This window comes from Monodon monoceros, unplaced genomic scaffold (genome assembly GCF_005190385.1).
Source record: "Monodon monoceros isolate NGI ecotype Baffin Bay Population unplaced genomic scaffold, NGI_Narwhal_1 Super_Scaffold_18, whole genome shotgun sequence".
Lineage (NCBI taxonomy): Eukaryota > Metazoa > Chordata > Mammalia > Artiodactyla > Monodontidae > Monodon > Monodon monoceros.
This window is the reverse complement of record NW_021703774.1, coordinates 100,295,968-100,313,600: the sequence shown is the minus strand read 5'-3', so window position 1 is coordinate 100,313,600 and position 17,633 is coordinate 100,295,968. Positions and strand designations below refer to the sequence as shown.

General features: G+C 36.5%; 1 protein-coding gene across 8 annotated transcripts in view; it reads left to right on the top strand.

Moving 5' to 3' along the window:
- RPAP2 (RNA polymerase II associated protein 2) overlaps window positions 1–17,633 on the top strand; it is an 83,638-nt gene that overhangs the window by 12,096 nt on the left and 53,909 nt on the right. For all 8 annotated transcript variants that reach the window (XR_003794432.1, XR_003794434.1, XR_003794435.1 and 5 more), the window contains exons 7-8: window positions 14,492–14,527; window positions 16,416–17,352. Coding sequence is in view for 3 of the 8 variants with exons in the window: in XM_029228549.1 (XP_029084382.1) it covers window positions 14,492–14,527; window positions 16,416–17,352 (973 nt within the window). In the remaining 5 variants the exon portion in view is untranslated. The remainder of the gene's footprint in view (window positions 1–14,491; window positions 14,528–16,415; window positions 17,353–17,633) is intronic.

Here is a 17,633-nt window from a genome sequence, read left to right as displayed (position 1 = left end):
AGGATTTTACACTTAAAATCAGAAAATTAATACATACAAATGTTATGTGTTTGCTGTTTTAGCTTTAAGCACAAAATCTGAACTTTGCTTCCTATTGTGATGGTTATTTCTATTAATTCTGTTAATATAATCCTGGGATAAGAATTATAAATTTTTTCAGAAGGTACTGGATTTTGGGATCCAACTGAACTCACTTTGTTGTTAAGAAACTATATACTAATGTTAAAAAGTTCAGGTTACTAATTCATTTAATCTGTATTAAAAATCGGTACAATATAAATTTAAAGAAAGCCAATTTAAAGAGTCATTTTTAGCAAAAAAGTGTATAGACATTCCTGGGATTTTGCCTTGTGAGAAATGTTTAAACATTTATAACATTTTATTAGTTGCTGAATTTGAAAGAGAATTTATTACTGAGGGGAAAATTACATAATATTAAAAAAGTAACAAAAATTATTGTTATGTAACTGAACTGTATTGTCTAGAAATTCCAAACAAAGGCTTAAATTAATGAGATGAAGTCTCAAGTAATTCATGTTTGATAGAGAATATTATAACAACACAAGGCAGGGTTAAAATAGGATCTATGCTAAATAAACTTAAAGTCTTATTTGATACACAAGTAACATGACACTACTGTATATTCAACTAGCGTTAATTTTACTGACGGCAGTACCTTTGCAGACACCTTTGCCTGCTGCTCCAATTTTGTGTGGTTTAGAATATGTAAAATATACTACAGTATGGCCTTTGTTAATTGAATTCAACATAATGGAGACTAAATTGCTCATCATTTCTCTAGCAGCCTATCCAACTTTCTTGTTTGGAGGATAAAAGATTGTAGCATTGTCCAAAGTGACTGGGAAGCTAAGAGCACCTTTCTATCACTTTTTCTCTTTCCTTAACATTTCTTTCACCAGCGCTGCCCATTATCTCCTCAGTCCCAATGACAGTGACATATTCCATTTCCCAGTGTTAAGACCGGTGTTTCCTTGAGTTGTTCTTAACTTTGCTTCCAGAGATCTCTACTTCTTGAAGTTAGCTCTCTCATTTAGCCCATGCTCATATCTGCTTCAAAACCATTTATCAAAGCACCTTTGCTGTCATCTCTGTTTTCTTCAGATATAGTTATTGGCACTTCCTTCAGCTAATTTAAAGCAGTTCTTCCCTCTAACCTTTTCCCAAAATCTTACCATGCTCTCTTAAGAATGCCCACTTTTTCCCAAAGCATGAAGCTCTGTCATTTTATATTTGTAGTTCTTGAAAGTCTACCGTATCTATATGCCCTTTCTTACCTCACTTAAAAAAGAAAGACGAAAATGACCTTGGTTTCCCTAAACTAATCAATTTAATTTACATTTAAATTGTATAGCATGCTCTTACTACCCAGCAGGCTACGCATGTGTAAAAACCAACCTGTGAGTTTAACTTTAAATCTCATTGGGATGACAAAACAAATACACATGAGTGAAACAAGTTTGTACTTATTCTAATGGGAACCTGTAATGTAAGTTAGTGAGGATAAAGCATTGCATAATGAAAAACTGTAAGCAGAAGTGAGAAAATAAACTCATAGGAATAGGTTGGTATTGGAAGTAGATAGTGAGAACATTAGCTCACTTGAAATAAGGGATATGTTTGGGGGAAAAATAGAAAATAATGATATGTATCAAGGAGCCAAGCTAAGTTTGGTATATCCTCAAGTCCTGGGGAGATATCAAGTGTTTTTGAATAGAATTTAGTTTGGCATTGGTGTATAAGATGAATTAAAGAGAGGACCATAATGAAAGAACTGAAAGGGTCCTTAGAGAAAATTTAATCCAACCTTATTATCAAACAAGCTCAGAAAGACTAAGTGTATTTCTTAAGCTAGTGATAGATTCTGAACAAGGCTAGGATTCTTTCATCATATTCCTCTTGATTGGAAGTAACCAGTGAGTAATCTATAAATATACAGTTGTCACATTGTACATAGTGTAACTATAGCCCTTATTTATGTATAATACTTGTCTGTATATAATAACCATGTCAGTATTTTTCATATCTGGATGCGTCAGTGTTACCTTAATTTCTAAATTCTTAGGGGCAAGGATTATGTCAGTTTATCTAATCCACTAGAGGTCACTGTGTTTTCACAGAGAATGTTTGATATTTTTATGTGTGCTAATGATCAGAATTCTGGAATTCAGTATTCGTTTAAAAAGCTTGTCTAGCTATTGTACATATAAGCTCTACAGAAATGTGGTATTTTAAAGAAAGTCTGTTCACATATAGTATGGGGTATAACATTCATAACCTATCTTCTTTTAAAAGGGAAAAATGGCTTTTTTTTAGATGGCAGCATTAAGTATTTAATGCAGAGATATTTTTATTAGCTTAGAGTGAGTTGTAATAAATAATAAGCTATATCCCCATCATAATATTAAGTTATAATTTTATTAATATTACTATTTTTATTATAATTTAAAAATAAGAATAAATTTTAAAATTCACTCATAGAATTAGTTATTTTATTGTAATGACTTCCAGAATCTTTCTTTAATTGAAATATAGTTGACATTATATTAGTTTCAGGTATACGACATGGTGATTTGACATTTCCATACGTTATGGAATGATCACCACAATAAGTCTGTTAACCATCTGTCTCCATACAAAGTTATTACAATATTATTGAACATATTCCTCATGCTGTACTTTACATCTCTATGGCTTCTTTATTTTATAACTGGAGGTTTGTACCTCTTAATCAACCCTTCACCTATTTCATCGACATTTGTTTGTTCTCTGTATCCATGAATGATTTCCAAAATTTTTGACCACTGTAATAAACGCATTTTACATTATCCACCACATACATAGAACTGAAGCAAAAGTTTTAGGAAACAGTTTTTATCCTCACTACATGAAAAGCCTCTGATATTTTCTACTCTGTTGCTTTTTTGAAATGCTGGTAGCAACCCCCTTAATTGGTTGGTCCTGATCTGTAGTTTTTGTTTGTTTGTTTATTTGTATAAATTTATTTTATTTATTTTATGTTTGGCTGCATTTGGTCTTCTTTGCTGCACGTGGGCTTTCTCTAGTTGTGGCGAGTGGGGGATGCTCTTCATTGCAGTGTGCAGGCTTCTTATTGTGGAGCACGAGCTCTAGGCGCACCAGCTTCAGTGGTTGTGGCATGCAGGCTCAGTAGTTGTGGCTCACAGGCTCTAGAGCGCAGGCTCAGTAGTTGTGGCGCTTGGGCTTAGCTGCTCCACGGCATGTGGGATCTTCCCAGACTAGGGATAGAACCCATGTCCCCTGCATTGGCAGGCGGATTCTTAACCACTGTGCCACCAGGGAAGCCCCCGATCTGTAGTTTTAAGAGCACTGTTTTGTTGGATCTAGCTTAGATTTTTAGTTGTTTTAGTGTAAGAAAGTCTGTTACCAGCGCTGAATCTTACTTTCCTCATTTGTAAGTAGAAAGTTGCATTTAACCTTAGTTCCCTTTAGTTCTAATGTTTTACAATTCTAAGTCAGTCAGTGCTGCTATAGTAAAAGTTTTCTAGATAAGGAAATGTCTCATTGATAAAAATGATGAAAATTAAAATGATCAGTATAAGCCTAGGGAAATTTATACTACCTTGTAGAGAAGTCTGTCTCATTTAAGAGTACAGAATACAGTATTAGAATACAAATTACTGACTAAATAAATTTGAACTCTTCAGTCTGTAAAAGATAAAGACTGATAAAGGATTGAATTAAAGTTTTTAAATTATGAAGAAAAACCAAGATTTTTTTTTTTTTTTTTTGCGGCACGCGGGCCTCTCACTGTTGTGGCCTCTCCCGTTGCGGAGCACAGGCTCCGGACGCGCAGGCTCAGCGGCCATGGCTCACGGGCCCAGCCGCTCCGCGGCATGTGGGATCTTCCCAGACCGGGGCACGAACCCGTGTCCCCTGCATTGGCAGGCGGACTCTCAACCACTACGCCACCAGGGAAGCCCAACCAAGAATATTGTATATTTTATAGTATGTCCAGAACAACTTGAAGTTTACATCTTTAGGGACACCATGGTCTTACATACCATTTGGAAATAGAATATTCAATTTGACAATTTGACTCAATTTGTTTTTTCTTACATTATTGTGTAAGCTAATATAAATTTATTCACCAGATTCTAAAATACTAAAAACTATAGTAAAATTTACTATAAGGTAAATTTATAAGATACTATTTTGTACCATAATAAACTCACTACCTCATTGGTAAAAACCTATAAATCAATTTAAGAAAAAGTTAGACAAATTCATGAATTCTAGCTCCATACTTCTGTTGAGGCTTTGGAGTCAAAAAGGGTCTTCATTTTCGTTATTAAGGTAAAAATATCTGGAGTATATCTTTAATGTCATGAATAACAGCAATGCTTTACACAAAACGTCTCCTGATGCTCTGTCAGAGACAAAACATTGACCATGACGCAGTATGATGCTTCTCATGTTGTGAGTTAGAAATTTTTCACCCACTTGGTGGCCAGAAACAGACCACATACAGTTTTGTTCCTCTGAGACGGTATGCTTGTTTAGGTAGTCATATAGTTACATTTATAAATCCTGTTTGGTTGACTGTAGGCTCTGACGTTGTTGAAGGAGGGAAATTTCTTGAATTGTAACATTAAAAAATCAGGAGTTAAAGCTGAGAAGGAAGGGCAAATGTTTAGATTCAAATTTTGATTTAAAAGATGAAATTGGGGTGAATGGTTAATGCTGACAGAGCTAAAAGCGCCATCATGTGGCCCAGAGTAGGGGATTTTCACACATGCTTCTTAGCAATAAACAGTATAATCTCAGAGGTGCGGAAGCCAAAAACCTCTGCAGAACAACTTCTGTAACCTCTTCCTGAATAGTGTTGCTTGGTAGACAGAATAAAAACTTTCTGAAACAGGTTTTAACATGTTTCATATTGTGTTTGAAAAATTCCCACCACAGGGGGGAATTGTAGCCTGCTGCTTCTGTTGGTTTATATATAATACACATATTCTAAGTGATACACACACACCAAGGTCTTCTGGCATGCTATTTCTAGTTTTAGATGTACTTTGCTAAAGTTACAGTTAATCATCTAATTTGTACTTTAGTGAAAATAATGTGAAAATGTTTATAAAGAAGAGCTTGAAGATATTATTTAACTAAGATAGTTACTTATTTTTTAAATTGAGCTTATCTGAATTAAATGTCTCAGGACAACGTAAACTTTGAAAGGAATGGAAGATACTTAACATTGATGAGAAATGGTAGTTTTAACAAAGAAAAAGCTTTTGAATTTCATCTAAAAAAGGATAGAAAAGAAAGAGCAATGTAACTTGGTGCCTTGTTTCTAAAACAGCTCATAGCAAAAACAAACTGAATTTTATATTGAACCTCTTGTCCAGTACCTCATTAAATTCACTTTTGGTTTATCTTAGTGTCAGGTACCATTTTCCCTTTTACAGATTGGGAATCAGAGAGTATTAAAGTCACTCATAAAGCATCTAGAAACAATGTTCAGCGTAGTTTTCTTTATGTGAAGTCAGAGAACTGAAACAAAGGAGAGGAAAATAGTAAAGCATATTGAATTCTTTTGGAAGGGGATAAGTAAAGATGGTATCCTCGCAACTTTTGGGGTTCCTTTTTCTGGCTTTAATTAGAGGCATCACGTTAGAAAGAGAGAACTTAGACTTTGAAAGACCTAAATTCAAATCCTAGATTTATTACTCGATATGTGTAGTGATCTTAGGAACTCAGTTAACCCCTCAGAGCTTCAGTTTCCTCATCTATAAAAATAAAGTTGTTAGTTACGTGAAGATTAAATGAAATTATAACCATGTAGCAGAAAGTATGGGAAGATGAAAAAGTCCTGGAGATGGTGATAGTTGCACAACAGTGTAAATGTACTTGATACCACTGAACTGTAGCTAAAAATGGTTTAAATGGTCAATTTTATGTAATGTATATTTTACCACAATTAAAAAAAAAATTCACTTACCATATAATAAGCAATCAATATATGCTAATTTTCCCCTTCATTAGAGGTTTAATTTTCTTTTAATTCTTAGTGTTTTTCTCAAAAAATATCAAGTTGTATTGCTGGAGATTTCTCATAAAACTGCTTAAATTGTATTCATGATTTAGAATAATGTTTACATTTTTATTACCCCTTGATTCAGCCATGCTTGGACCTCATTCTTATTTGGAACCATTCTGCCAACAAGATCTTGAAATAAGAGCTTCCCGTCTCTGACCACAACCTCTATCTCATCTGCATCTGTCACTCCTGAATGTGCTTTGTGACCTCGTTTTGACCTCCTGTCTCTACCTCAGCTCTATTCTTCTAGGTTGGCAGACCCTCATTAAATTTGTTTTCTTGAGTTCCACTGTCAGCAGTTGTAATATCATCCTCTCAAACGATCCCAGATTCTTTCTCCCTTAACTTCTATTATGTCCACCTTCCAGGCTTCAGTCATCCTTCTTTTCTGTTGCTGAAGATTATTGGGTAAAGTTCTCAAATAAGATCATTAGCACTTTCGATATGCTGTCTCATTTAATTCAGTCCTCACAACATCCCTGAGGAAGTACCGTTACCCATTTTATGGGTGGTGAAACTGAGGCTTAGAGAGGTTTAGTGACTCTCTCAAGAACACTTAGCTTATATATATGGATTTGGGATTTAAATGCAGATTTGTCTGGCACCAAAGCCTGCACCCTTTGCATTCCTGTGGCCCTGTTCCAGTTCATTCTGTCTAGTCTCAACAGTGTCCTCACGTGTTTATTCTTTGTTTCTTAATGACTATGATACATTCAGACCTTTTCTCCTGTCCTTAAACTTTGAACCCCACCCCCAACTCCTAGTAGATATAACCTACTACTTAACTGAAATGATTGAGGGCATCCACCAGAAGCTCCTTCAACATTATTTTCTTCATATGCTTTCTCATTTCTCTGCCTCCTCGTTGCTAATGTAGTACCTCTGTGTTACCGTTTCTGTTCTCCTCTCACCAAGGCCTTGCTTTATGGTTTATTCCTATTTTCTTACTCTTTCAAACTCTCCTTTCATTCTAATTCTTTTTCCTGTACTTTAAAAAGGAAAAAAAAAATCCTGAAAAATATCCTTTAGATTTTGCAGTCCTTTGGTAATTGGTGATCTTAGCAAGAGCCATTTCAGTAGAGTAATGCTTACAGATTCCAGGAGGCAGAGGGTTGAGGACTGAATAGGAGATACGGAATTGGAAATGATGAGTGCAGACTTCTTTAAAGAAGTCTGACGATGAAAGGGAGAGGGATTGTATGGCTCAAGGACAGGGTTGTTTTGTGTGTTTGTTTGTTTAAGAGATGGGCTAAGTTTAAGCATGGTAGTTTACTGAAAGGAAAGAGAAAAAAGGGAGAGAGGTTTGTGGAGTAAAACCTCAGAGTAAAATCCATAGGATTAGCCTCAAATGTCTTTATATACAAATTATATTGATCTTTATACGCCCAGCTGAATCTGAAGCTTTCTTCATTGGCTCAGCCAGAAGTTTTTCTTTCTTCTCTAATTTTCTGGAGCAGCTCATCTGTCTCTCATGAATTATATGATGCAGGAGTGTAGTTCTTATGAGCGATGCTGGCTGGCAGTGATTCCTGGCTTTACCACTTACTAGCTGTGTGACTTTCGGCACATTAGTCAGTCTTTCAGTACTCGGTCTTTTTATCTGTAACGTGGGATGGTGGTAGTAGCTGTATCATTCTTATGAGAATTATTATTTATAAATATCTTGGAACACGCGCTTTTCTCCTACTAAATTGTAATGTCCTTAAAAATAGGAACCTATTCTTTGTATTACTTAACATACCCAACATAGTCCATACATATAATACTTCAGAATTTTATTTTTGAAGGAATTTGTTGAATGATGGAATATACCATGCATTTGCAGGTTAGCCATTGAGTTAGTGTAAGAATCCAGTTGAGAATCACTGTGTCTACACATATTTTTTTTCCCCTACAGTGATACTCAGATCCTGGTGTAAGACCAAATACCAGACAGCTGCATGGTACTGAACCTTGATCATTTTAGCCAGGAAGACTTGGGCGGGGAAGTGGGATAGGAAGAGTGAGAGAACTACAAATGGAAGTGGGAGGAAGTAGTCAACAGGCAATAAAACACTCTGTTGTAAACGTTACATATTATTTAGTATGCTAAAAAAGCTCTTAATGGGAGTTATAAATACCCCCTGGAGTAGTCAAGGCTCGTCACCATCCAAGCAGTGTCATTTGTTTTCTTTGAGTAACACCAAACCAAGGTAGCTTCTGTGACTAGAGTTTTCGTGAGTGGGAAGAAGGAGGGTAAACAGGATAATTTGGATGATTGGGAAAGGACACACCTCGATTGGCTGAAGGACTAAGGAAGAAGAAAAAATAGATCAAATTTTTACTGTCAGGGAACTTACTGCCTATTGCCTTATTTTGTCTTTTTCTTCTAATTTTTTTATTATTGGTTTTGGGGGAATTCCTGAACTGCAGGGAAATCTCTAGAGCAGGGATGTAGGCCTCCTGATGTGTGGTACTTAGATGTTTAATGGGAAAGAATGCCTTGATCAGTTAGCAGTGCCTCCCATAGCTAAGGAGAGGATTGGCAACAAATCCATTCCCTGCAGTGCCTAGTATGCTTGCGACTGAACAAAAGATGAATGGATTATCTAGGCAGTAGTTATATGATTGATGCTGTGATGTTTAATTATATAGAAAAATACTTGCAACTGATATTTTTGATTGGTAGCCTTTAAATGTCATAACTCAAATGGTTTCTGGTTCCATCTATCCATTTAGCTTGACTTTTTAAAATTAATTTTTATTGGAGTATAGTTGCTTTACAATATTGTATTCTTTCTGCTGCACAGCAAAGTGAATCAGCTATATATATACATATATCCCCTCTCTTTTGGATTTCCTTCCCATTTAGGTCACCACAGAGCACTGAGTAGAGTTCCCTGTGCATAGGTTCTCATTAGTTATCTGTTTTATACATAGTAGTGTACGTATATCAATCCCAGTCTCCCAAATCATTCCACGCCTTCTCCCCCCTTGGTGTCCATATGTTTGTTCTCTATGTCTGTGTCTCTATTTCTGCTTTGCAGATAAGATCATCTATACCATTTTTCTAGATTCCACATATATGCATTAATATACGATATTTATTCTCTTTCTGACTTACTCTGTATGATGGTCTCTCGGTCCATCCATATCTCTGCAAATGACACAATTTCGTTCCTTTTTATGGCTGAGTAGTATTCCATGGTATATATACACCACATCTTCTTCATCCATTCCTCTGTTGATGGACATTTAGGTTGCTTCCATGTCCTGGCTGTTGTAAGTAGTGCTGCATTGAACATTGGGATGCATGTATCTTTTTGAATTATGGTTTTCTCACGGTATATGCCCAGTAGTGGGATTGCTGGGTCATATGGTAGTTCTATTTTTAGTTTTTTAAGGAACCTCCATACTGTTCTCCATAGTGACTGTATCAATTTACATTCCCACCAACAGTACAGGAGGGTTCCCTTTTCTCCACACCCTCTCCAGCATTTAATGTTTGTAACTTGACTTTTTTTAATCAAACATTTTTGCAATATGACCTGCATTACAGCCCTATTTTGCCCTTTAAATGGGATTTATGTGCAGTGCCTTAGCTTCTCTTTAGTGCACACCTATGTTCTTGTATTTTTTTCTATTAATTGACTTTGTTTTTTTACTTTTATTATTATTTATTTATTTATTTTTTTGCTGTACACGGGCCTCTCACTGTTGTGGCCTCTCCCGTTGCGGAGCACAGGCTCCAGATGCGCAGGCTCAGCGGCCATGGCTCACGGGCCCAGCTGCTCCGCGGCATGTGGGATCCTCCCAGACCAGGGCACAAACCTGTGTCCCCTGCGTCGGCAGGCGGACTCTCAACCACTGCACCACCAGGGAAGCCCTTATTATTTTTTTAAATTAATTTATTTGGTTGCGCTGGGTCTTAGTTGTGGCAGACGGGCTCCTTAGTTGCGGCTCACAGGCTCTTTAGTTGCAGCTCACAGGCTCCTTAGTTGTGGCTCGCCAGTGCCTTAGTTGCGGCATGGGAACTCTCAGTTGTGGCACGCATGTGAGATATAGTTCCCTGACCAGGGATCAAACCCGGGCCCTCTGCATTGGGAGCTCAGAGTCTTAACCACTGCACCACCAGGGAAGTCCCAGTTGACTTTGTTTTTTGAGCAATTCTAGGTTCACGGCAAAATGGAGAGGAAGGTTCAGAGATTTCCCATAAACTCCCTGCCCACACACATGCATAACCTCCCCCATTATCAGCATCCCCCATCAAAATGGTACATTTCTTACAATTGATGAGCCTGCATTGACACATCATTACCACCCACATCCATGGTTTACATTAGGGTTCACTCTTAGTGTACAGTTTTGGGTTTGGACAAATGTATAATGACTTGAATCTACCATTACAGTGTCATACAGAGTAGTTTTATAGCCCTAAAAATCCTCTATGCTCCACCTATTCGTCTCCTACCCGCAAACCTCTGTAACCCCTTATCTTTTTCTGTCTCCATAGTTCTACCTTTTACAGAATGTCATATAGTTGGAGTCCTATAGTATGTAGGCTTTTCAAACTGGATTCTGTCACTTAGTAAAAAGCATTTAAGTTTCTCCCTGTCTTTTCATAGCTTGATATCTCATTGCTTTTTAGCACTGAATAATATTTCATTGTCTGAATGTGCCTAGTATTTATCCCTTTACCTAGTGAAGAACATCTTGGTTACTTCCAAGTTTTGGCAAATATGAATAGAGCTGCTGTAAACATAGCATACAGGTTTTTGTATAGACATGTTTTCAATTCCTTTGGGTAAGTACCAAGGCATATGATTTCTGGATTGTATGGTTAGAATATGTTTAGTTTTGTAAGACGTCTCTAAGGTGTCTTCCAAAGTGATTGTACCATTTTGCATTCCCACCAGCACTGAATGAGAGTTTCTATTGCTTTACATCCTCACCAACATTTGATGGTGTCAGGGCTCTGGATTTTGGCTGTTCTAATAGGTGTGTAGTAATATCTCATTATTATTTTAATATGCATTTCTCTGATGATATATGAGGTGGAGCATCTTTTCATATGCTTGTTTGCCAGCTGTATATCTTCTTTGGTGAGGTCTTTTGTGCATGTCTTAGTCTGTTCAGGCTGCTATAACAAAATAGCATGGATTGGGTAGCTTAAAAACAAGAGGAATTTCTTCTCATAGCTATAGAGGTTTTAAATCTGAAGTTTTAAATCTGTCAGGGTGCCAGTATGGTTGGGTGAACACCTCTTCTGGGTTGAAGACTTCTGGTTATGTCCTCACATGGTAGAATGGGAAGGGATCTCTCTGGCCTCTCTTATAAAGATGCTAATCCTGTTCAGGAAAGATTTGCCCTCATGACCTAATCACCTCCCAAGGGCCCCATCTCCTAATAGTATCACATTGGGTTAGGATTTTCTTTTTTTTTTTTATGGCTGCGTTGGGTCTTCGTTGCTGCGCGTGGCTTTCTCTAGTTGTGGCGAGTGGGAGCTGCTCTTCATTGCGGTGTGCAGGCTTCTCGTTGCAGTGGCTTCTTTTGTTGCAGAGCACGGGCTCTAGGCCTCCAGGCTTCAGTAGTTGTGGCACACAAGCTCAGTAGTTGTGGCTCACCGGCTCTAGATCGCAGGCTCAGTAGTTATGGCACACGGGCTTAGTTGCTCCGCGGCATGTGGGATCTTCCTGGACCAGGGCTGGAGCCTGTGTCCCCTGCATTGTCAGGCGGATCCTTAACCACTGCACCACCAGGGAAGCCCTGGATTAGGATTTAACATATGAATTTGGGGGTGAAGGGACACAAACATTCAGAACCTTTGATCTTGTCAGTGTTCTGGATTTTGGTTATTCTAATAGATGTATAGTGGTATCTTGTTGTATTAATTTGCATTTACTTGATGACTTTTGTAGAGCAGGGGTCCCCAACCCCTGGACCACAGACCAATACTGGTCCGTGGCCTGTTAGGAACTGGGCCACACAGCAGGAGGTGAGCAGTGGCTGGGCGAGCCAGCAAGCGAAGCTTCGTCTGTATTTACAGCCACTCCCCATCGCTCACATTACCTCTTGAGCTCTGCCTCCCGTCAGATCAGCAGCGGTATTAGATTCCCATAGGAGCTTGAACCCTCCTGTGAACTACACATGCAAGGAATCTAGGTTGCACGCTCCTTATGAGAATCTAATGCCTGATGATCTGAGGTGGAGCTGAGGTGGTGAAGCTAGTGCTGGGGAGCAGCTGCAAATACGGATTATCATTAGCAGAGAGGTTTGACTGCCCAGAGACCGTAATAAATCAGTTGCTTGCAGACTCTCATCAAAACCCTATCAGTTTAAAAAAAAAAAAAAAAAAAACCCTATCAGTGAGTGGCAAGTGAAGACAAGCTCAGGGCTCCCAGTGATTATGCATTATGGTGAGTTGTATAATTATTTCACTATATATTACAGTGTAATAATAATAGAAATAAAATGCACAATAAATGTAATGCATTTGAATCATCCCAAAACCACCCCCCCATCCTGGTCCGTGGAAAAATTAACTTCCATGAAACCAGTCCCTGGTGCCAAAAAGGTTGGGGACTGCTGTTGTAGAGCATCTTTTCATATGCTTATTTACCATCTGTTTATCTTCTTTGGTGAGGTATCTGTTAAGGTCTTGGGCCCACTTTTTAATTGAGTTGCTTGTTTTCTTACTGTTGAGTTTTAAGTGTGCTTTGATATTTTGGATAACAGTCCTTTATCAGATATGTGTTTTGCAAATGTTTTCTCCTAGTCTGTGTCTTATCTTTTTATTCTGTTGACAGTATTTTTCGCAGAACAGAAACTTTTAATTTTAATGAAGTCTGACTTATCAATTCTTTTTTCATGGATCATGCCTTTGGTGTGTATCTAAAAAGTCATCAAGGTTTTCTCCTGTATTATCTTCTTGGAGTTTTGTTGTTGATGTTTTAAAATATTTATTTATTTATTTATTGGCCACACCAAGCAGCATGCAGGGTATTAGTTCCCCAACCAGGAATCAAACCTGGGCCCCCTGCAGTGCTGCAGTGGAAGCATGGAGTCCTAACCACTGGACCACCATGGAAGTCCCTCTTCCAGGAGTTTTATAGTTTTGCATTTTACTTTTTAAGTCTGTGATGCATTTTGAGTTTTTGTGAAGAGTGTAAGGTCTGTATCTAGATTAATTTTTTTGCATGTGGAACATCACTTGTTGAAAAGACTATATTTTCTCCATTGTGTTGCCTTTGTTCTTTTGTCAGAGATCATGACTATTCCTGTGGGTCTATTCTGGTCTCTCTATTTTGTTCCAATGATCTTTTTTGTCTCTTCTTTCACCAGTGCCACACTGCACTGTCTTGATTACTGTAGCTTTATAGTAAGTCTTAAAGTCAGGTAGTGTCAATTCTCCAACTTTGTCCTTCTCCTTCAATATTACGTTAACTATTTTGGGTCTTTGCCTCTCCATAAAAACTTTAGAATGAATTTGTCAATATCCATAAAATAATTTGTTGGGATTTTGATTGGGATTTCATTGAATCACAGATCAATTTGAGAAGAACTAACCTCTTGACAATATTGAATCTTTCTATCAGTGCACATAGAATATTGATCCATTTATTTAGTTCTTTGAATATTTACTTTTATTTAACATGTTTTGTAGTCTTTAGAAGCCACTTTTTCTGAGTACTTCAGAAGCACTTTACAGAGTTTTCCTGTCCTCTTGGATTCATTTGCTATTATATTTGTTCCTCTTTGTATTTGGCTTTTGAAGAGCCTTTTCCTCCCCCTTTTTAATGCCCAGCCATATGTGATTTCTGGTATTGCATAGCAAAATTGTCCCTAGAGTTAAATCACCTGACCTACATACCTCACATCCATGCTACAATACAACTGCTTTCTCAAAATTAGGGCAAAAAGTCTTATTGACCATATAAAGGAAATAACAGGAGAATTATAATATTGAATAAATAATCTCTGACCTCAGCAAGCTTGTAGTCTAGTTAAGAAACTAGACTTAAACATACGAAAAGTAAGATATTTAGATAAAATTTCTGTGTTAGGTCATAGAAGAGCACATGATTAATGTGTATTAACTCTACAGACAATGATGACTCTGGAATTTAGAGAAGGGAGAGATTTACTTTAGTAGGTTAGTCAAGGAAAACTTAATTGGGCTAGTGGAAGTTGAACTTGGTCCTGAAATATAAGTAAATTTTGGATTAGAAAGATTAATTCATATTTCTTGTGGATGAGTTTTATAATATGTTGTGGTTTAATGTTTTTCTTAAAAAATCTTTATATGAACTATTTCCTTTTAATTATATTTTCTATCCAAAGTGGTTATAATAAACACTTGAAAGTGTTTGACATATCAATTGCTTTCAGTTTTTTACTTCTGTGTTTTTGTCACAGATGTCCTGATTTTCAGCTGCTACAGGAAGGACAAAGGTATGGTTGAATCAGTATCACTTACCTTCTATGTATTCTTGTTAATAGAAGCATTAAGAGTAAACCAGGTGATATGAACTCTTGGACTTCCTGTGCTGATGCATTATGTAAGTGCCCATTCTAGCCCACAAAAAGAAATATTTGCCTTGTACAGCTTTTTTTTCTTTTGTGATGGTAAGATGATGTGTTTGATCTGTATGATTTACTGTACAGCTGTTCCTACCAAGGAAGTCTAATTGAACCTGTTGAAATATGACACAAACACAGCTTCCATCTGAGATATTGTGCTTCTTTGTCAACTAGATTGTGCCAATTACATTTGTTGAAAGGTTTTTATAGTTTTATAGAACATCAAAACATTAATGTATCAGTTTATTATTTGAAAGAGTGTCTAAAGCATTAATAGAAATTCCAAGTTGTGATTTTTTTTCTAAACTTTCCTCATGGTATTGCTTGCCCAACCATGATCATCTCTCAAAACATATCCTTTTATCTTCCAGAATAAATTTTCCTAGTTATTAGTCACTATCTTAGTTAGATAGAATTGAGCACAAGTGAGAGATATTTATTATTCGCTATAAATCTTTAACTTACAGCTTCAAAATAGTATAGAAAAATATAATTACCATACAATTCCAAGAGAAAGTATACATGAAAATTGAGTTGTTCTAAGTTTTTTGGAATTGTACTTACTTCAGATACAAGAGACAGTCTGTGGCTATGTAGGCTAGACTCTAACTAAAAAATGGTATAAAATACTGAATGAACTTATCTTTTTTCTCCATTCCCATCTACAACCTTATTTTCAACTGTTTTTCTTCTTCTTTTACACTTCCCCCAAGCATGCTTTTTTGTTTATTGCTGAATTATTTTATTTCATTTTATTTTTAAAAATTGTAATAGGCTTTGGGGGGGATAAGTTTACAAGAAAATACAAAAAATAGGTTTACAGAAAAATTGTGTGAGAAGTAGAGAGTTCCCATATACCCTTTCACCACCCTCCAGGTGCTTCTTGACCTAGAATCCTTGCCATCCTGATCTTTTAAAGTTGTTATATGTGCATTTGCTTAAGGGTAATTGCTCTCCTATCCTTATTTATCTCAAGTTTGTATAGACAAAGCTCTCTTTGTCTCTGCTCTTTCATATTTTTTAATCTTTTATAAACCTAATCTGAAAATTAAAGGAACATAGGCAAAGGGAAAACTGTTGTCTTATTATTATCATTGTGATTTAACTCTGGGATTTTCAAGTATAAGTATCTTTCATTGATAAATGTTGATTTGCCAACTTTATTTTCTGCTGTGACTTTCTTGAATTTTTCATTCAGTGGAATTTTCTGCATAACTATCAGCCAGAATTGGAAAATGCTTAAACGTCTCTTTTTATTTTTGTTTCAAAATCTAAACAGTTCCTCTCATTTTTTTTGAGAAACCAATAATGAAGTTTTCAAAAGAATCCTTTTTTAAAAAAAGATATATAAAGCAGTTACAGAAATGGAGAAAGCAAAAATCAAAATAATTCAGTAGGATGGAATTATCAAATGTTGGTTTGTGGGGTTTTTGTTTTTGTGTGTATGTGGTTTGGTTTTTGTTTTGTTTTGTTTTTTTGCTATACTCTTACAACACTTTTAAAATAATTGGAGAGAAAATACAAGGGAAGAAGATGGAAAGAGACTTATATCAAATAAATAAGATGTAGAGAAATTATAGAATTATAACTTTCTTCTGAAATGTGTATGTGTGTGTGTATATAGGTCTAGGTAAATATAAGCCTATAAATAAGGCCTTGCCCAGGGAATAAAAGTTTCTACCTTGAAAGTTACAAAGTATAAATACTGTGGAACATGTTGCTTTTCTGTTACAGTTGTTTTGTTTCTTTCCCTCAACAGTGGTCATTCTGGAGAAGAAATACAGTTATGCAGTAAGGCCATTAAAACATCAGATGTTGACAGTCCTGGCCATTTTGAGAAGCATGATGAATCTAGTTCTTCTGGCTCTCATAGTGATAGTAGCAGTGATAATGAGCAAGACTTTGTTTCCTCCATTCTACAAGGAAACAGACCAAGTGCAACGGGTATAAGGCCACAGCTGCACAAAAAAAGCATAATGAAAAAGAAAGCTGGTCAAAAGGTTAACTCCAAACATGAAAGCAAAGAACAGACAGTAATAGATGTCACTGAGCAGTTAGGCAATTGCAGATTAGACAGTGAGGAGAAAGCTGCTGCTTGTGAACTTCCTTTACAGAATGTATATACTCAGATTTCTTCAAATAGGTCTCTGCAAGAAAAATTAGAAGCTTCAAAAATTTCTGAAAATAAATACAGTAGTTCAAAAATAACTCTTGTAGGCATAAGTAAGAAAAGTGCTGAGCATTTTAAGAGGAAATTTGCCAAATCGAACCAAGTTTCTAGGTCAGCTTCTAGTTCAGTGCAGGTGTGCCCTGAAGTTGCAAAGGCAAACTTACTTAAAGCCCTGAAGGAGACTTTGATTGAGTGGAAGACAGAAGAAACTTTGAGGTTTTTGTATGGCCAGAATTATGCTTCTGTATGTCTGAAACCCTCTTCAGCCCCTCTGGTTAAGGAAGAAGAACTTGATGAAGATGATGTGAACTGTGACCCAGACAGTCATTCCCCTGCCTTGCAGGAATCTCAGAACAGCTTGGATGAGTCTTTACCGTTTAGAGCCTCAGATACAGCCATTAAACCACTGCCAAGTTATGAGAACTTGAAAAAAGAAACTGAAACATTAAATCTAAGGATCAGGGAGTTTTACAGAGGACGATATGTTTTGAATGAAGAAACCACCAAATCACAAGACTCGGAAGAGGTATGTCTTAATGATAATGATTTTTCCATACTGCTAACATGTGGAACACTCACCATAGTAAATCTTGGAGCAGGAAGAAAAGTACTGAAGGAGTAATTTTTTTTAATTTTCAGAATTTTCTTTAGTCTTTCAGTCCTTTGGTTTAAAATGCCATCTCCAGTATTGACATTATTATTTTCCAAATAAGTTAAAGTTTGCCCCAGGAAATTTTCATCAATATTTAACATTTTTCTCTAATGTAGAAATAGCCTACAATTGTGGGACAAAGTTTTCTTTAAAAC